The following is a 21,278-nucleotide window of genomic DNA, read 5'->3' as shown; positions in this document are numbered from 1 at the left end:
AATCAACACACAACAAAAGTCACATTTCTGCAGAAAAGCCTTTGACCCGGAGTCTGAGCGTTGTCTTGTCAAGAGCTTCAGGCCAATTAGTGATTTTTAGACCAACTCAACCCCAGCTGGTGGGCCACAAAATGTGTGTAAACCCAGCTAAAACATGCTTATCACTTTATACACTGAAGAAGTTAGCGTTTAAGATGTGTGTATAGCAGGCCTGCAGCACAGTACCACCTTTCCCTACCCTGACATTTAGCGTGTAGACATATTTGCTCCTCTAAACAATGCTGCCTTTTTGGAGACTCCGACATGATGTCACTGGAAACATGGCTTTACATATGGAAGTGAAGTAAATCCAGATGGCCTTGACTCAATGTTAAATGGTTGCTTTGTGCGTGCATGTGTGCGTCTGTTCATGTGCAAACACTTCAGTGCAGATTTGTGTTCAGGTTACTATGGAGTCTCATCTTCTTTCGAAGCCATGGGGAATTTCTATAGGCTTTCATATCGGCTCAACACGCAGGACTACATTAAATTTCCCCGCTTGGTGCTGTCAAATGTTCAGGACGTTATGTTTGGATATTACTCAGGCTTCAATCTTTCCACCCTCTCCTGCTGCTGCACTTTGAGCTTTACATGTCAGTGTAAAGTTCCCTCTGTTGAGGAGATCAACATTGAACTCCGGTCTGATTTGTGTCACTTGTAGGTGTTCGGTGAGATCAACAACCAACCAATTCAATCCATCACAAGATCATGAAGTCTCTTATTTTTCTTTATTAGTCTTGCATATTTGTTCCACTCACAGGCAAACTCGGTCTGATAGGAAAACAAAACCAAAGATAAAATGCAGAATCTGTTGTACCTCGTGATGCACTTAGCTCACTTTGGTTGATGATGTTGGAGATTTGTGTCGTTTTGTTAAAAAAAAAAGAAAAAAAAGAAATCACACTTCTAAACCACAGTAGCTTCATGTACAGTCTTGCCACTCAGCATGTACATACCCTGTGTTGCTAAAGTAAAACCATGCAGAAAACCATTACCAATGGCCCTATGGTGACGATGTCATAGGGACTTTCATTACAGCTTCTTTCTACATTTAATACACAACAAAAAGCTCTGAGCTGTTTCTGCTCCAGTTTATGTGACTGACCGTGACAATGAATGCCTAACGCACCAAGGTTAGTGGCCATAAAGAAGAGTTTAAATAGATAAAACTCCCATCTATGAGAGTGACGGCCTTCATATCAATCATTTACAAGTTGGATCATCATGCAGTTGAGACCACTTCACCATCACACAGAAAATATTTCAAGATTGAAATGAGTTTTCACAGACTACAAAGTAAGGAGAAACTAACAGGCAATCTGTTTTTATGACCTCAGAGCAGCCAGCCTCTCCACCATGAGCCTCTTCCTATGTCTGAGCTGACTGGCTTCCCTGATAGCCTGCCATCTCTGCAGGTCACCTTTGCTACAGGAAGAAGGCACTGAAGGCGTCATCTGCGAGCTCTGGCTCTGATCAGAACAACCTCCAAGTTTCCGGACAAGCATGTCATCTGTTTTAGGACGAGTCTCATTCTCGGCCTGGTTCTGTTTGTTTGCCGCTGCCTCCTGGGTCAGAGGACACGGGGGGCACAGGAGTCTGGCCTTGAGATCAGGAGGCAGATCCCACGGCTCTGGGATGGGCATAGGGGCATAGTTGTCAGGGGCTCCTGAGAGAGGCCGCCGCTGCTGAGCCTGCTGGCTTTTCTCCTTACGATAAACCATATCATCCTGCTCGATGTCCGGGAAATCGTTCTCGTCGGTGCTGACACAGCTGTGGCGCTGGGTGACGATGTTGAGTTGCGGCTCAGACGTGTAGCGACGACGGTTGACGGACAGCTGAGTCTTCATCATAGCCAAGTCTGTGTTAGACTGGAAGGCAAGGGTTCGCCTGGTAAACATGTCATCGTTCGCCAAGTCAGGGAAAATGCTCTCGTAATCAAAACGGTCCGGGGGCTCCCGGGGGTCTTGGCGCCCCAGGAGTGGCCACCTCTCACATTTGACCAGTCTGGGACCCGAGGCGGGGTCCACTGGGGCAAACACCAGAGGGGGGGTCTCTAACAGAGGGGGCTGTATCTTGGGGAGATGAGGGACAGTGTGTGCTTGAATATGAGGACTGCAGGGTGGGCAAAAGGAGAGAAAAGGACAGAGAAGTGATGAGTGCATGCATGTGAAATGGATAAAAGAGCAAGAAAAAGAAGGAAGAGACACATCAAGCAGCCATAGTGCCATAGTCATATTTGATTCAAACAGATGTTGAACAAATGAGGATTTTACAAATCCCTCTGCTAAGAAATAAAACTGCAAGGCTCGTTGCAATACAAAAGTAAAAGTCTTCACTAGACTATAGAAAAATAGGATAATGCTGAGAAACTGCCCATCTTACTACTTAGGTGCTTTAAAGTGTGTTAGGGTAACCTCCAGTAGCTTGACAGTGTATTTATCATTAGTACATTAGAAAGCAGCTCATCAGAAATGTAGCCTCAACAGGAGTCAACTATATATCTCCTCTAAAATCTGGATGTTCTAAAACATTCCTTCATTGTCACAATCATGCATCTGTATCGACCTTTTCGCCACAACAAGGGTGGTGTGAGCCGAGGCCTCGTGTGTGTGGGAATGAGAGTGAAAGGGGCCGGAGGGAGAGGGGGCAGAGGAGAGCCAAGGACTGACGTCACAGTCTGAATCATCTGACGAAGAGCCCGACTTCTTATGGCTACGGCCGAGGACAGAAGGGTAGAGGGTATCAGAGAAAGATGAAGGTGAAAGAAAGGAGAGCGATGCCGGGGAAAGAGAAATAAAAGTAAGTGGGAGGAATCTATACAGAAAATGCAGTGAATGACAGAAAACCCAATTCTGAATTTTAGAATCTAACAAAGGTTCACTTGGCATGCAATAAATATTTAAGGATTGCAAAGTGTCTGGTAGAAAAGTAAGAAACAAATTGTGCAAGAAGCAGGGAATACATTTTATCCATGATATTGCTAGAATTCCACATGATGCTGGATTTTAATGCCCTCACACACCTGAAGCCTTGTATCTTCTTGTACCAGGGTCTCCTCTGAGAGCCCAGTTTGATCTTCTGTATGTGAACGTCTTCTTCGGGCGTCCAGAACTTTGGTAGGAACTTGTCATAAGATACTTTGGCAACAGGCTGTGGTTTGACGCCCATCTTGCGGGAGTAGAGATCATCTTGGATGGGGTCAGCGTAGCCCTCCTCCTCGTCCTCATCCTCAGAGTCACCGTATATCTCCCTGAACAGGCTGTCAGTGGACACGGGCCGGCGGTGGTCCACCCTCACGGAGCCCTGCTCAGGGGGCTGCATTTCCCCAGTGTTGATACTGCTGCTGCTCAAGAGAGACAGCCAAACCAACGTGTCAAAAGAAATGTTCAGCAGCAGCACAGCACGCCAGTCACGCAAAGAGGAGCATAATGACATGACTGCAAGGATTAGCAAACCAATGCAAGCCCAAAACCAAACCGTAAAGGAGGCACAATTTGATTTGAGGAGTTATGTTGACAACTCAAAGCACTCCTCCAAGCCCATACAAGTCAGAAGGCACAAATAGGGACGTGCCGCAGAGCAAATCTCAAAACAAGTCAAACAGAAACCAACAAACAAAAGACTACAGAGCACTGTTAGAGGCAGCATACTACTGTACAACCAAGGATGTTGCTCATGGTTACAATAACCATGCAAACTGAGGGCAAGAGAAGCGTTCTAGTTTGCTCTCATCAGGCAGGCACATCAAAGTCACACTGTTGCTTCATGTTCTCTGACCTGAGGCAGGCCACATTCTGTTGAGGGGCAACATTGGGAGTCATAGTGAACTTAGGCCAGGGGCCCCCACTACCGCCAGACGCCCTTCCCGCTGCCAGGGGACTGATGGGCACGGCGAAGTTGGTGGGAGGAGCTGGGGAGGGGCTGTGGAAGCGTCTGCTGGCAAGGTCATCCAGAACAAGGTCAGGGTCTGGGCGATCTGAGTCCGAGTCGCTGCCACTTTCATACTTGGATGCCAACTGTTCATGAGTGGCACTCTGGGAGACTTGACTGCTGCCATAGCATTCAGAGGAAAGCCTTGCATCGCTGAGGTTCCACAGCAAATGAAACACAACACCATCGACCATTCGCAGACAACACAACCGCACCACAAACAACAACATGATGGGAGAGGAGACAATGTAAACTTCAGGCATTTGAAGCACAAACCAATGATTTGGGTGTGAAAGCGACACTTTTAGATGACTTTGTGGTATGTTGCTTTTAAGAAATACAAATAAAAACGGTACCTGGTGAGTCTGCCTTCATCCTCGGTGTACGTGGGGTTGGCCCAGCTGCGCCGGCTGTCCTCATTGCGTTCAGCCCGTTTCTTCCTTAACGGAGCGGGCACGTAGGCTGATGGTTTGTTTTTAGTGGGCAGGAACTGGTTGAACTGGGAGCTGGCCTTGGGAGTAATGGTTACTGACCGGCGGTAACTAAGACTGTCTTTGTTCTCAGCCATCCTGAACACAGAGTCTGCCTCAGTGTCACTGCAACAACCTGGAGCAAAGACAGAACAGGAGATATGAGGAGGTGTGAAACAGATGGGAAATAATAAAGATGTGGGAGAAGAAATGAAAGAGAAGAGAAAAGAAGAAGGAGGTCGGATACGGGTAATGAAGTAGCAAACGAGGGGAGGGCAGAGAAAAGAGTGAGGGGAGTGTGTTGTGTGTTCTGGCGTGACTTTTGGAGGAGTAACAGAGGGGTGCAGGGTGGGGAACGCAGGCCTCCTCATTTACAAGGCGGTGTGGACGGCTGTGGAATGTCTCACTGTCCTCTCCTATAGGGGGGGACAACCTCTCTGAGATCACTGACCAGCACTCCACCCTATCAATGCATGTCATGAAACAAGATCAGATGGACTTTAGCGTTCTTGTATAATGTCTCCTTCCTTGGCAACTTTTCCCTAAAAACATTCACTTTCAAAAGCACACCACTAGATGGCAATAGGTGTTTGTTTTCACAAATGGGAGGCAACTTTCTGGCTCTAATGCAGCATATTTTCCCTGTTCACGAATATTTAAAGTTCTAGACGGATTGAACTTCATTATAAATATTCATGCAGAGATACAATGGGAGAAAGTCTGCACACTTTAATGACAATCTACAGCTAGGGTGCGAGAGGGATAACACAAAGAACAATCACAAATATAAAAGAAAAACATGCTCTGACCTCTGAAATGCCTGAAAGTCAGCTTCAGAAGGGTAAAAAGAAAGAAGTCAAGAACAGCAGGTCTTAAACATTTTTGCCAGAATAGCACAGCGTCTTAAGTATGTTTGAGTATAGCTGCAAATGACATGAGTTTTCCTACCCTCACTGCTGCCTTTAAGAGTGGTGTCAGATGAGATGCTCTGGGGTTGGGAGCCCAAAGAGTCCAAGCTGTCTAGGGAGTCGTCTCTCCTGTGTCCGCCTCCGCCTCCTCCTACTTCTCCTCTCAGTTGGAAGAGCTCCTCTCGCTCTGAGTACCAGCTATCTCCAAAACCACTGTCTCTGACGTTGCTGCCTTTCTGACTGGACGATTCCTGCAGAGTCTTTCATACACAAGCAAACACAAAACAGTCAGATAATAGGGTGCCAATTACATTACTTTGCTCCACTGTGTACGTGGTGTGCGAGAGATCTCCCAGGTACGAGTGTGAAGTCTGGCCTCTCTTCCTTGCACTCGGTTACTGTCACTAAACGCTCCTATAGCGTCTATTAGAGACGATGCATAATAACCTCATTGTTTCCTATTCACGGACGTCTCTGTCAAAACAAACAGTGCCATCTTTCACGTACCCCTTGATGACTGTTTACTGCGTGAAGAACATTTTATTGCACGTAAAAACATAAGCAAGCCCCGGAGGCATTTTAATTAACCAGCGTGCTTTAAAACAAGCAAAAACTTGTCAGCCACTTAAAAAGAAAAAATTATTTTCAGATCTGTAATCCAACCAAATCCTACCAGACAATACAATTCCACAAACTAAACCCAGCCTCACCCCCACGCCAGTGAACCGGGATTATCGTAGCTAAACTTACAAGACGCACAGCAACCAACTGCTATTACTGAAAATCCTCGGAGCCATTTGAATTACAGAGGACTTGCACACCACCACCTATAAATCTATGTGAAAGCAATGTGCCAAATTCAACACTAGAACGAGGAGGAGGAGGAGGAGGAGGAGGGGGGGGGGGGGCTATTTTCACCTGCAAACTATGTGAACTGTGTGCCGTGCCCTAAACAAGATTAGAATAGCCGAATCAAGGGATCAGGTCATTTATGACTTAACGTAGCTTTGGTTTTAACGGCCAGCCATCTAAGGCCCCCTCGGTCTTTCACAGTCATTCTTCTGCACATAGTCTACATACCAGGGAGGATACAGAAATGTACTTGTGCAGTGGCTGTAAACGAAGGATTTCATTCATGCTGTTTCTGGTTTCCCCCCCCGAGAAAATTAAGCTTTTGTTTCATGACGACACAGATAAGACAGCTCAGAGTGCACAATGGGATGATTATCCACTTTGAGAGTTTTACCTTGTATAGTGCTGTGCCCAATAAGCCCTCGAATGCCTTAAAATTCAGGTAAGGTCCATCATAGAAACGTTCACACTGAGCTCTTCTCCCCAGCCAGTAAATGGTGATCAGTACCTGGAGAGAAGGAAACAAATGGCTTATTAGACAAACCATACATGGAGGAAATTAATTATTATTCCCAGATAGAACACATCAGATTACAGCTGGACCTTTACCCCAGCTGATGAATGTTCTCTGCCGTGCTAAAGCAGCTGATTGTTCTGATAGTTGCTACACTGACACAAGGTGATGTAACCCAGCGCCCTGCTCTCGTTTCCAGGCTCATCCAGAATACTCTGTTGCTGTTTGTGTGTGCATTATCAGGCTGGGCAGGTAAATGTGCCGCTCTAAAGCAAACAATCATCGCTTCATGGTCGATGCTGGTCCCCTATTACGCGATACGGCTCAAAACTGACATGTCAGCTCTTTGGTTTTATGTCACGTGGCCACATGCTTTAATGCAATATTAATCAAACGTGACGAAGCTGTGATGAGTAATGCTGTTTTCAATTGCACTTGAAATTCTATGACTTATATTAAACATATGGGTCAAAGCAATTTAAGCACTTACATGTTGATGCCTTTTGGTTACTTTTTTAAACTTCCAGGGAAGACCTTGAAATATACAGTATCTCAAATTTAGTCTGGGAATAATGTAATAATAAACTCATTCTGTCTATATTTTGATACATAAATAAATCAAATACAAAATGAAAACTAAGAGTGAGTGTTGAGGCCTCCTGGTGGCCGACAGGTTTACGCTGCTCACATGGAGTTCTTGATTTGTTTGTGGCTGTGAACCCTGTGCTGTGCCTGTCATCATCCCCCGTCTCTCTCATCTTATGTCCTGACACAACAATGCTGTTTTAACTTTAAAAGGTTAAATATCACATTAAATGTCATCTTAACAATGGGACCTACAGGTTTAGGGACTATTAAGGTATCAAATGCAAAGAGTACTACATAGATGTATTATTCTCGGACTCAAGATGGACCGTTTTAAAAAGAAATCGACATCAGACACATTCTTCATCTAGTCGAAACCTGGTGCCTACATTACCCACAATGCACAGTGCAAATAGCCTCCAGTACAGATGAGGAGTTACATGTCTGCTAACCTCACTTCTTTCTAACTCTGCACCTCTGGATTCTTTTCACTTTCATGCCTTCACGTCTCCAGCACCATCCAAATCTGCCTCAAGTGACATCACTTGAGGCAATATATCAGATTTAGCCTCTGGAGCCTCAAACGGTTTCATACAGTTTCCCCCCCACACATGTAGGAAGTACTCGCCAACATCTGTAAAAAAGACTTCTACTCGCCAGTGATACCCGAACCGCACTGAAGCTAAATGATGTTTTATTATTGCTAAATGCAATAACAAATCAAGCTCTCCGAAAATAAATAAATATCGCTTATATGTTTCCACTCACATTTTTCAGCCTCCTGTTGGTCTCTTGATGCCTGTGAGAGAAAGAGCAGAAAACAGAGATGTATGTGTGAGAGAAAAGCACAATAAAAGAACAGAGGGCATGCTTGTTGGGTCTCTGTGTTGGGCAGTGAAAGAGCTGGAAAGTGAGAGCACAATCCAGACTAGTGCCAGCCCTTCACTCACTCTCACACAGCAACACAAAGGCTGAGAGGAAAACAAACACACATTTCTGGAAAATAATTGTAAGCCATAAAGTAAAGTGTTTTAAGTGTGTGTGTGTGTGTGTGTGTGTCTATTTATTTTTTACACTAATCTCACAATTAAGCAGCTGTAAAAACATCAATTTAAAATTTAGGGGCATGCAAGGGGGTTTCAGTTTCTGATTTTAAATAATGATAAGTCTAATAACTGATGATCTATATATCAAACAAGGCTCTACTGTTGGAGCTACAAAGCCCCACACATGCTACCCAGGTCACACAGAATTCATATTTCTGGGGTTTGACAGTCAACCTGGCAGTCAGTAAATCACTTTCACAGGGAAACGTCAGGTCATTCTTGCTCCTGTGAAACCAAACCAACACAGTGTCGGCCCGCGAGCCGGATAATACCTTTCTTCATATGTACCCGTCACGTATGTAGTGTCTATTCAGAGCGGTCAATAAACAGTTATGAGCAGCTACAGTACAGTAGCTATAATGGGGACAAAGGAAAGTATAGAGTCTGCGTCACATCCCCTGTGCACGCTACACATTCTTGCCATCATGTGGTAACGCAATAGTCCACACATGCCTCTTTAGCCACGAGCACTTTAAGCCCCTTCCCAGCATGCAATGTAACCAATGCACCTGCTGAGAATGTAGTGCATGTGTGACATCGACACCTTAGAGGCCCGTCAATCAAACATGGTCAAGTTCATATGGCTGCTCGGTTCAGGGGGAGGAAACGAAGCAAACGTGTATTATTGGTTCAATTCTTGTACTTGAGTACACATTTGAGGTACTTGTACTCATCTTGAGCATGTGATGAGCAGTGGGAAGGGAGGCAGAGCAACCTTCTCACCAGTATGCGCCATCTCACACCCAGGGCTTCCAACAAACTAACTCGCCAACAGGGGAAATCTGAAATGGACGTTTACCAATTTGGCAAATTGCAAAATTATAGGCCCAATAAAAGAGGCGGGAGAAAGAATTGCCCTCTCTTGTGTGGCTTGGAACGCTGTCGCAAAGGCTCAGAATATAGCAGTAAAAGCCAGAATCAGAAAAGAAAAATAGCTGTGTACCAAAACTACCACCACATGGCTTCCTGTAATGCGTATTTATGGCTAGTGGTAATAGCTGAATAGAAGGGAAATGATATAAAAAGGCTATTTTCAGGCCACTATAGCCTTAGGACTGTTAGAATCAGCTGAGTGCTCATATGATGGAGCACAATCCTCAAGAGAACGTCATCAAATCAGATGCATGCAAGTTCTGCACAGAAAGTACAGGCTCGGAATAGCTTCTCTGAAGTACTGTTATTATTATTATTATTATTATTATTATTATTATTATTATTATTATTATTATTATTATTATTATTATTATTATGTGTATCTTGTGTATGCAAGCAATGAATGCAGCCTTTTCTTAACTCCCCATGCCACTCAAATGAAACTATATATTCAATACATACCATTAAGGCTGTTTTTTGTTTTTAAATTTAACAAGCAGTATTTTAGCAGCATAACAGCAGAAAGGCAGGGCTGAGTACACTTTAATATCCCTTTATTTATTGCAACTAATATGGTTATATTCAACAACGTTATCGCATATTTGCCTCATATAGTGAAGCCATTACATATCTTGTCAAATAGATAGCATCAGAATAAAATGTATTTTCGTCTTGTGAATGAGTGATGATCTTTTGTTATGTTTCAGGTAAAAAATAAATTCTGGTTCAGGAAGTGAAACAGGACACTTTAATCACAGCGTATATACACATGCTACAGTAATAAAAAGAGAGTTTGACAAATTAACAGGACACTTTCATTACTTCCACCAGCCATAACGCCATAAAGCCTCAACCTCTGTCAGTTTACACAGACTTTCCCTCTCTTGCCAAGGTCACAGTGTGAGAGATATCCTTCTTCTTCTTCTAACTTCCAGTGAAAGTGCAAAGATGCAAGACACAAACACTTGCTAGCCACTGTGCGCTGAACACTCACCAACCGCACGATGCAACACAAGTGGACAACATCAGAGTGACTCATCAAAACCGTAACTTATGTAATACTTATGTACTTATGTAATGTAATAAACTTGCTGACACAACATAATGTATTTATTATTTTATTAACACAATTAACTTCTATCAGCAACTATTGTGCTGACACATGCGATTCATTTAATTTGACTTGAAGGAGTCAAAGAGTGTGTTCTGCCAAAACAAACCAGACACAGAGAGAAGCACAAACAACCAAAGAAACATAAACCACTATTCAAATGTTAGACAAATAACTTCTTGACGTGAGCCAAAGAAAGTGATCTTCCCGAGTCCAGCAACGGAGGCAAATGTACGTCTTAATCTCCAGCAAGTCAAAAATCTACAACTGACCAAACCGAGACCGCAGGATGCGCCTCAATCCACGTACAGCAACAAACAAGATTAAGGCACAAGACAAACAAAAGCCTTAAATTAATGGGTGTGTATGTGTGATCAGAAGCATACCTGTGCAATGAAGATCACTTGCTCTGCAGCATTCAACACATGTGACATCCTTCATCTCTCATTCTAATGAAATGCTTTGGATTTAAAAAAGACACACCCAGCCGCTCTCATGCATCAGGAGTCCGGAAAAAACCGTAGACACAAGGAGAGTTTGAATAGAGGAATCAGCTGTGGGTGAGACTGTGTCGGGCATCATTGTGGCGTACTTATCGGAGACACTGCATTCTCTGTGAGCGAGGAAACAGGGTGAGGCTGGCATGTCTCTCTCCAAGTCAACTAAAGAGCACAACTATAACCCTTGTGTTGGCCTTTTACAGCCAGGGCCGTGTCCATGGTGTAGAAGCTTTATTAGCCTTTTACCATCATCGCTCGTTTGGTTTCACAATGTGCCCACAGCTCACACAATACTGCAGTAAGAAGTGACAGCGGTGCCATGTATTAAACTACGATCCCAGTGCCAGCTCAGTGAACCACACCCGAAATACTAACTCACATTAGGAAATTCCTAAAAGGAACATTAATACTTTGTCAAACTACCTACATAACAGTACACACATGGCATGAGGTTCAATATATGATGGTGTTGACTACATTCTGATAACAGGCTGTGTTGTCAGTCCAAATTTGTCCGCGAGACCGCACATTCCTTCGGGTAGTTCAAACATTAGGCTTGATCCAGAGCCAGGTATGCAGTTGCATAATCCAAATTATGAAATTACACTACACAACCACTCCTGTTGATCTATCGTTTAAAAAGGGACTAACTTAGTCAACCTGTCAATAATTTGCTTAATGAAACGACTGAGACTTTGGACTCCTCTCAGCGGGGGATTTGTTCTGTCAGTTAATGGAGGTCATAGAGCAAACGCTGGACTCATTGCCATATATTCTTTACTTCAGTAAAAGTACTTATACTACAGTGTAAAAGCACTCCAATACAAGTAAAAGTTCCTATAAGCCTCAATAGCTAATTTTGGGGCACTTGGGGCAGCAAACACAGGCTGTGAACACGACTTTTAGACATATCATCACCTTTTAGGTAAGTTCATATGGCAAACAGTTGCTTATTTACACATTCAGCAGTTCAAGAGAAACATTGTCTTTCATTTGAAGTCGTTGTTCTGGTCACCTGATGAATGTAAGCCCAATAGTCCCTCGCAATAGTTTAACTCTGTTTTTGGTCTCTACCAACTCTTGAAGGAGATCCGTCTCTTTAGCTGCTAAATGCTCCACTATGCTTTGTTCCTCTGCTGTTTTAAGGAGAGCAGGTAGTGTACAGGGGGGGCCTTTAGAGCTTTAGAGCTTAAAGCTGCTTTGAGAGTGGTGAGAGATACTCAAAACAGTAAAGTTGCAGACCAGACAGCTAAACAATGAGCTATAAAGATCCTTCAGAAAACCGAGGAGATCTGCAGATTCAAGTGATGCATTATTATCATTAAAATATTGATTGCAGCCACTTTAAGCATCAAAAGAAGTTACTTAGTCGTAGTAACAAGAAGTGAGTACTTAGTAACTTCCCAACACTACTCCAAAGCATCTCTATAGTATATAAAATCAGCTGTAATTCCTCTCAGACTCTGATATACAGTCGGTATGAGGAGGGTAATCCTGAGGTTCATGTAGTTTACATACTGATATAAGATGAATAAGCATGAGAGCAGTTCCCTCAGCAACTACAGCACAGTGTGTCATGTGACTGTACATCCTTGGCTTCACACGTAATTTCCACCTCCTGAGGCAGATATGTTATTTAAAGCATCTCTATGATAAATGGCACTTGTTAAAACAACAGGCATAGAGGTCAAGCATACAGCAATCAGCTGACATTTAGTGTCATTAGGAAAATCCCAACATGTTATGACCTTTTCCTTGATGTCAACTCAGAGTTATGGTCCCTGTCCAACCTTGACTCCATGCTGCTAAATTTCCAAATGACAGCTATGGGTCTAACGGAAGTGGCTGGAGTGGAATAAAATGGAGCACTTTCAGATGCCGTGATTCATCTGAAGCACTCTCATGCCCTCAGCCTCGGCCTCATTTCCTGGGCAGCTGCTAGAAACGGGCAGAGTCAGTCTAAAGTAGCCAGTGAATCATAGCCTCCAAATGATGAATCAGATTGGGCCTGGCCAGTATGAATCCTCCAGGTGTTTGCACTTGGTTATAGTTTAACGACACATGGATGATGTGAGGAAATCTTCCAGAACACATCACCCATCAACCCACAGTCGCCTCTTATCAGTCCGTGCCAGCAGTTTGTCTTGTTATACGACACATTTTGATGTCGATTGTGTTTAGAGCTGATAAACGTCTTTATCAGAAAGCAGGTTTCTCAACATGTGGCAATAGAGCAACATGCACTCCAGATGGCGGTAAGGCCAATACTACGACAAATGCAAAGCTCAAAGGTCAAAATAGACATCCAATAATCTTTTATGGCGTGACAACACAGAGCAATATGAATTAAACTTTGTTCTCAGCACACCTTGCTAAAGTCAATATCTGACTCCAGCTTTGAGCCGAAAGAAAGATATCCGTCTCGCTTATAACTGGATTTCAAGAACAAGCCATCAAAATGGTGTGAAATTCAGCATTTCTCATCAATAAGACTAATCAAGCTTAAGTCAATGAGGTTTATTTTGCTATGAACGAGTGTTGAATAATTAAAAAATATGTATAAATCAATCTTTTTTTGTTGTGTACCACCTTGGATACAAGTTAGTGCAGATTAGGGCTGCAACTAATGATTGTTTTATTAAAGAATCCATTAATTGTTTGGTATTTGAAATGTCACACAATTCTTCAAATGTCTTGTTTATCCCAAGCGACGGTAACGATAGAATAAAAAAGGGGAAAGCAACAAATCCTTACATTTGAGAAGCTGAAGTCAGAAACGATTGCTCAATACATTAATCAGTTATCGATTACATTTATACCGACGCCGATTAATCATCGAGCTGGTGCCGATACAAAGCTATGGGGGAACTAATGCACACACAAAAGTTAAAATTATACTTGGTGTGTAACTATAACCATAAAATCATACCAGTAAAATGTAAAGACATTAAAAAAAAGGGATAAATAAATAAAAGGCAGCTGCATGTTTTAAGTATTGGTAAAGGGTTTTGCTATGAAAGCAGTAGCTGAAACGAAACTTACAGCACCTACATGATAACAACCTTACTGCTGCTGAAACAGGGAAAAGGGAAGCTGAGCAAAGCACCCGTCAGACTGGGTTTAAGGGAGTGGAGGTTGGACACACACCAGGAGCAAAGACAGCTGATAGAGACAACTTTCTCTCTCTCTCCCTCTGTGCTTTCTCTCTGTGGCACATTTGCCTATACACTCTGATAAGCAACAGTGTAATAAAGCCATTGGTTGCTTGTCTGCAGCCTTGTTTGGAATGATCTCCTCGTGTTACTCTCCGTGTGCCATCTCTCTCTCTCTCTGTGTGTGAGTTATAAATACTGCAGTTGGAGAACCACATCATTTGGTCCACAAACTCAAATGTCTCTACATTTTAGTGCCATGAAATTATGCTACATTTAGGAACAAAAGCGACAAAATAAATCAATTTCAAGAAGAAATCGTACAAGTCATCAAGACTGACTCGTGTATAAAACACTTCAGCTTCGGAGCAGCTGCAGATACCTCAAAAACAATTAGAGCCGGTTTGTGTTTAGCATCGTTTTACACACAAACACACACTCAGGTGTACTCTCAAGACCGCGAGCGGGGGGAGAACGTACAGGGAGGAGACAACACACTATTAAAAGTTCTTCTTCCGAGTCCTGATACCATTCCAATCAATCCTGCTTGTTAAAGTGATCCACAGCTCCTAAAAATAGAAAGAGCCCCCTCCCTCCCCCCTCTAACCAAACCCCCGCACGCAAGCAGACATGGTGGCAAAGAGCTGAGCTACAGAACACTTCATTCAAAGAATGTTTGAAAAATAATCATTTTAAAGTTACATGTCAGCATAAATGCTGTCGCCAATATCCTGGGAAAAGGTAATGTAAGAGAGGAAATGTCTGATAACACACAAGCCCATAAAATAATTACATATTCATGACACTGAATCAGACCTTTAGTGAATCATATTGCCGTATTTAAGGGCAGCCTATCTTCTGTTGTGGGAATAGGGTGTGTCTTGAAAAAAACAAAAAAGGCAGATGTATTCATTTAGAGTTCATATTCCAGTGTACAGTACCTCCTACAGCCTCTTGATGTGTTTTTGTGACGGCTGTGGTTTCAACACCATTGTTTGTGATTCTGAAGAATGACTGACAGAGACTGACAAAAGATTCCTAGACGTTGTGGCAACATCTCAAAAAGAACCATCCAAACTGAGGAGTAATTGCACAACTAAGTGACACAGAGTTGCAGAAAGAAGCAGGAGCATCTCTGGTATGCAGCATTTTGGGGAGAAAAAAAAGCTCACAACTTCATGACCTTGCATTATTTTGACACCTATTTGCTATAGGGTGCCTACTTCAAGTTTAACAACCTACAAGTAAATTGACGCCAAAGCAATTTACTTACTTGGACAGCAGTGCCGTTTAGCCACACAGAGTGTGTCACAGCGGATGGACTCTGCTCTGATCTCTAACTTACCTCACGCCGTGCTGAAAACAAGCCTGTGTAAAAACTGAACAGGTTGTTCAACATACCTGCCTAACATACCTGACATAAGAGCAACTGTCTGAAACGGAAAAAATATAAACACTGTCTTTTCTGTTTATCCTGTTGGGTAGCTAATGCTCCAATTAAGCTTCTTTCTCTTCACACTATCAGAACATTTTTTTCTTTAAGATGTATAACCTGTACCTGACTTTCATGTCTAATATTTTTTGTGAAGATTTTCTAGACCTGCACCAAAAAGAAAAATCTATTTGATGTCGGAGAACACACGATTTGTTCTTCTGACCTGTGTAGTTTCACCAATTGTTCCCTCCATCATATTTGAAAGAAAACACATAGAGCTGGGCTTAAACAGGTGCTTACCAACACAAGAATACACACACACACACACACACTGAAAATAGCGCTGACCTTTTTTAACTGCAGTTTAGATCATGCCTCACATGAGGAGACGCATGCTCTGAAATACTGTATAGTGTGAACGTTACATTTAAACGCTCATCTTCTCTGTGCGTATTAACGAAACATAAATAGAAGCACGCTCGATCAAGGAAGAGACAAACGTATGAGATGGTCTCAGCTTACAGGAGGACGTTAACTCTGTTATTGGCAAGGATGAATATTCCAATGGCACCAGTTCTAATATTTACCAAACTCATAAGATCAGAACTTACTTGACAGTGACTCTTGTGGATAAGTCCTGAAGATCTCCCGGGTGAAAGAGCTGGGCTTCCTTTAGTCCAAGCTTCCCGCAGGCCTTGAGGAAGACGTTTAGGTTGTCCTGGACAAAGAACAAAGCAGGGATGAGGGTTGTCCACCTTCAGAGGCGAAGAATAAATCGCTCAAGAATTCTCTGGCAGGGACACAGCCTACAACTCATTGCTTCCAAAGTTCATATCACCAGAGAACAGAGACGGACGGGGAGGAGCATGTGTGCAGCAAATAAGAAGTGACCCAGTACAGTACACACACAAACACACATGCAGGGGGTGAGGCTACGTGACAGGAGCTGACTGACAGCTGCAAAGCTACCTGTGGGCTGGGTTAGGGTGGGAACAAAGCCAAAACCAGGAAGTATGACATCAGAGCTTTGAGCTAGTCCCACCCAACCGGCCATGCGAGTGCAAAACTGACACACACTGGAGCACAATGCCTACTGCGGTATCCTTCTCATCACACCCAGAAACTGTCCCCTCCCCTCTCCTCCCTGCCAAACCCTTTACTAGAGAATACCTGCGGAATCTGTGGGGCGGTGGAGTATTTTGGAGACATTTGGTTGCCATGAAACAAGAGGTCGGGTGACAGAAACTGAGAAATATTTTTCCTGAAGCAACTCAAGAGGACATGGGAGTGTCCTACACTATGTCAATAATTTCACGTTTATTTGTGTTGCACATGAATTTCACAGATGTGGACGATGTAATGGACAATATGCAAAAAGACATGTCGCTCTATAAATGTAAACACAACCCATGCGTTCTAAACTAATCTTCCACCACAAAAATAACCATTCCCTTTTCCGGGGTTATGACTTTGCCACCGTGTTTGTAAAGTCTGCACTTCCCATTGGGAAAGCACTGTCTGCTTAAGAGGGTTTCATGTAATGACACATTGCCTCAACATGGCCTGACGTAATTAAGGGGTAGCTACTTCTATATTTAAATGGAAAACATGCTTATTAGCAAATGGTAGCACAGAGCTGAGCTCTCTGTGCAGGAATCCTTTACTGACAGCTTTGTTTGTCCTTTAATGGCCCATTGCTCGGACATACAGGTCACTGTGGGCCCCTATTCGCGACCCCCCCCTACTCTGAATGAGCACAGAAGATACGCTCTCTTCTTCTGCTTTGTCTTGGTAATAGACATGATAATGTCATTTTCCACATTGCTAAGGAATAGGATTGAGTAACTGAGTTAATTACATAGACTTTGAAAGTTAAGCTTGATCTCATACAGTACGTAGGACCTTCTTATCGCTCTCATCATTCGTCCGTGTGACGTAGTTCACATGTCCATTTGTCAGTGACACTTAATTTATGACCTTGTTATTTCAATGCATAAAGCAAGTACGCTCATAAATAACAAAGTATACCTCGCATCACCTCAGTATGTTGGCTGACAAGACAGCACTAATTGCATTACATGTATCATTCAAGTACCGATACCCTGCATGTTAAATATGACTATAGCGCGACCGATACTGTATTTTTAGGCTGATAAAATGTAATGCTCTTAAAATGTATATTGGCGATATTTCTTTAAGATAGAGACAATATTGCGACCACAATTTGTACTGGGCAGCACATTTTATTCATATATTTTGTCAGTGCTCTCTGGTGGACAAACTATGCAACTGATCATAATTGTTATTTGTGTACAGTAATTAATTTGTTACTTATCGACTGACATATAATGGCAATACGACACATTATATTGATCCGTCTAGCTCTAGCTATGATTTCTATGCTGAGAGAGCTTAAAAAAAGGATCATAACGGATCTCTTACTTTAGGCACTGATCCTCCCCTTGTGAAGAAAAACTCACCTTAAGCCAAAGTAATCAAAGCTTATATAAAAAGGAGAATTAATATCACTTAGGTATGAATGTCATTCAACCTCAAAGCGCATTATGAACACACTCAAAGCCCCTCTAACAGCCAGTCCCAGAACATGCAGAGATAATGATGTTGAAGGAATGTTATTCTGATTTGTGCCTGCACATAATCCTGCTAAATATGCAGTACCCATCCAGCAGCCTCTAATCCTCTCATGCAGACTTGAAGACCCTGATTTAAGCACTTCACACTGAGAGACGGAAAGATTTGACTCATAAAAGGTGTCTGATTTGGTATAAAAGGATCTCTGCCCCTACTGGTCACATTGTGGTCACTCTGGTTTCTTCTACTGCATTCTTTGTCTCAGATGGACATACTCTACAATTACACCCGACTGACCCTTGGCAGCGCTTCAAACACCAAGCAAAGCTATGGTTAAAATATCAGGCTACACATGTTCAAGCCCTGTGACAATAAACCCAGAGGAGATTGGAAATACTTGAAATGTTGCCTCTCCTGAAACAGACCCACTAAAAAGACCCTCCTTTCCCAACAGCCAGATCCAGTCATAACATGCAACACAAACACATTAACAAAACATGGTCAAATGCCTGTCATTGCACGGATGATTACACAGACATTTAGATGAGTAAAGACACCCTCAGGACCATTGAAACTGTCTTTCCCCTCCCACTGCTACCTCAACTCACCAAGGAGTTGGTGTATGCGGGAACATGTCAATTACAGTGTGTTTACGGTGGGCAGAGGCCGATGGAGTCATCTTTAGCTCCGTCCCTCTGGATTCAGCCCAGTGGGCTTGAAATCCTGGCCGCCACTCACTCGGCTGCCCCACCACACAACTGTAGGCTTCCTGCCCAGCTGCTGGTAAAAGCAGAACCCGTACCAGTAGGTGCCATCAAACCTACAGCCGAGTGCTACAGCAACAGGCAGAGAAGTGTGCTGACATGGGAAACATTCCCTTGGACACAAGTAAAGCCAAATAATAGGCCCAGGTCTGGAGACAATGTTGCTAAATATTCCGCAAAACCAGAGATTTCCGTTTGCTCCCCTTTTCCCTCCCTGGGCTTTTTATTCTGCCAGAGCTGAGGCCGCGTATTAATGCTCAAATCTTTCAAATAGCCAAACTAAAAACAAAGAACCTTACATTCAGCAGTGATTAAAGTTATATTGTAACCAACAACATTACTCTTGTTTACTTTCTTTTTTCTTCCACATGCCATTTTCAAGTTTAAGCAAAACTGGAAAAGCAGCATTTTCTCCAGTTTCTTATTATCTGGATAGTTTATATGACGACCAACCCGATGCAAAGATCCTCACTATGTGGAGACAGGTGAGCTAAGCACATGAGAACACAGCTAAATTCCAAACACTTAGAGAGCAGACACATTACTATTTATAGAGATGAGAGATACAGGACAATCTTAGCAACTCCACTTGACTGCTTTGGGAGAAAAGGATATTCCAGCAGAGTGAGAGATGCTAGTTTGGAGAGCTTTCCACTTTTCTCCATGTGGTTGGCAGTAACTGATAGCCGCGGGCCAACCAGGAGCCTTCCCGTTTGCTAGAGAATTTATGATCAGGTGGTTTGAGGTTTGTGTCCAAGTCTCGGAAATACCACAGCAGCGCTACTGATGGAGGAGATACTTTACCTCATTACCTCAGCAGGTGCCCAGCCAGTTATATTACTAACCGCCCAAAACAAACTGGCAGGAGATTTGATTTATGTCATAACATAGATATGATGGTACAGCGTTTGGCACTGCAAATACCATGTTTGCTGTTTACATCTAGCATGAATGCCAGTCTGTTTATTCTACTGCAAACTTGTCATTGCCAAACATGTTAAAAGTTACTTAGCCCACCGACAGACACTCAGACTGGCTGGGTTAAGCTTGGGGTTCTCTATAATTCCTCCAGACAGCTGGACTCAATTACTCCCACAAGAGAGCCTTGTGAGTGATGGGTTTAAAAAAGGTAGGGTTTTCAACCCTCTACTTCCCGAGAACTTTTATGCAGACACTCCCAAAACATTTATTTCAACTGAGCCACTGTGGCCCAAAAGGCCTCTGCCACAAGCTGCTTTAATTTGAAGACATCGCTTGGCCTAAAAAAGGTGAAAAGATTGAGCAACGCTGAATCAATAACGGGTTATTATTACGTAAGCCAAACTTTACCCCCTTCTGACCTCCCGTCGCTCAATCAAAAACTTAATTATCTCACCAGTACAGAGATTGTTTCTCTTAAATGACTTTGATTGAAAGCAGCCTCGAGCATGGCAGACATCATATTTAGGGTGCACTCAAATGCGGTCAGTAGCCTTTCAAGCAGCTCCACTTTCACTGAACTTATTAGTGTGGATGAATATGAGGAGCGACAAGTCACTGAGGCAAACACCTTCCTCTCATTGGCAGCAGTGCCTCAGACCTGTCACCAGTCAGCTTTAACTGCTCGCACCATTTCTTCACATCTCAACATATGACGTTACTCTCTGCAGTAATAACAGGAGGCAAAATGAAGAAAAGTAGGATGAGCTGTTGAGGCTATGTGTGAAGATATCTTTTAAAATGTACATGTAATGTCCTATGACATGATTTAAGATGAAAATAAATAGACTTACCAGTCCAGCAATAGGTGTGGGAAGCCTGTTAACCCTCTTTATGATGCCAGGCTTGATCTTGTTGATCAGACTGTGAGCAAAAGAAAGAGAGAGAGAACATTAGGGAAAGGAAGAGGGTAAGTGAAAGCCCTCGGTCATTGGCTGGGCTGGTCTATCAAACAAGGACTGAACAAAAAGTGTTGCAAAGTCTCGGTGTTGTGTGTTTACGACTTTGTTTAATGGTGGCCACCTGGCTTCAGTTTAGTAAATGACCAGTGCTGCACCGTGATGTAAACACGACATGGGTCCTCGGCTCCTAAACATACCCTCTTCTACTGGGACAACCCCAAACAAACCCTGAAATCGCCACATCTCAGCTCGGAAAAACAGTAATGGTGTTTGATAGATGATGCATTTTTTTGGTGCTTTTCAGATCTTCTACTTAAGTAAAAATAAGTAATAAATAATCTGTTACAGGTGCAAGTCTTGCATTCACAAGTAACATTACAGAAGAATTAGCAGCAACATGTACTCAAGAGTAGAGCTGCAACTAACTAACTGATAATCTGCTGATTGTTTGCGGCATAATCACTTGTTCTATAAAACATGCACCAGAAAAGTGAAAAATGTCACAATTCTCTCGAGCTCAAGGCAACGTCACGTCACGCCCAAAATCTAAAGATATTTACTATAAAG

General features: G+C 42.9%; 2 protein-coding genes across 2 annotated transcripts in view; both read right to left on the bottom strand.

The window, feature by feature from the left end:
- lmo7a (LIM domain 7a) overlaps positions 1–21,278 on the bottom strand; it is a 43,931-nt gene that overhangs the window by 15,584 nt on the left and 7,069 nt on the right. The window contains exons 4-9 of the mRNA XM_029458694.1: positions 20,604–20,673; positions 16,087–16,193; positions 8,067–8,097; positions 6,594–6,707; positions 5,388–5,607; positions 4,326–4,575 (exon numbers count right to left, since the gene is read on the bottom strand). Coding sequence (XP_029314554.1) covers positions 4,326–4,575; positions 5,388–5,607; positions 6,594–6,707; positions 8,067–8,097; positions 16,087–16,193; positions 20,604–20,673 — 792 coding nt within the window. The remainder of the gene's footprint in view (positions 1–4,325; positions 4,576–5,387; positions 5,608–6,593; positions 6,708–8,066; positions 8,098–16,086; positions 16,194–20,603; positions 20,674–21,278) is intronic.
- LOC115026085 (LIM domain only protein 7-like) lies at positions 4–3,808 on the bottom strand. Its single transcript, XM_029458695.1, has 3 exons — positions 3,062–3,808; positions 2,605–2,751; positions 4–2,151 (listed from the first exon to the last, which is right to left on the bottom strand). The coding sequence occupies exons 1-3, from the start codon at positions 3,472–3,474 to the stop codon at positions 1,365–1,367; spliced, it is 1,347 nt and encodes a 448-aa protein (XP_029314555.1). The 5' UTR covers positions 3,475–3,808; the 3' UTR covers positions 4–1,364.

Source organism: Cottoperca gobio, chromosome 21, assembly GCF_900634415.1.
Source record: "Cottoperca gobio chromosome 21, fCotGob3.1, whole genome shotgun sequence".
Lineage (NCBI taxonomy): Eukaryota > Metazoa > Chordata > Actinopteri > Perciformes > Bovichtidae > Cottoperca > Cottoperca gobio.
Note: the sequence above shows the minus strand (reverse complement) of the source record. Positions and strands in the feature narration are given on the sequence as shown.

Bases quoted from the DNA above. Each gene is read 5' to 3' on its own strand.
- LOC115026085 (XM_029458695.1), bottom strand. From the start codon at position 3,474: ATGTCATTATGCTCCTCTTTGCGTGACTGGCGTGCTGTGCTGCTGCTG. The intron at 2,752-3,061 runs GTGTGTGAGGGC...CCTCGGCCGTAG, and splicing joins AAGAAGATACAAGGCTTCAG to CCATAAGAAGTCGGGCTCTT. The intron at 2,152-2,604 runs GTCGATACAGAT...CCCACCCTGCAG, and splicing joins ACCCTTGTTGTGGCGAAAAG to TCCTCATATTCAAGCACACA.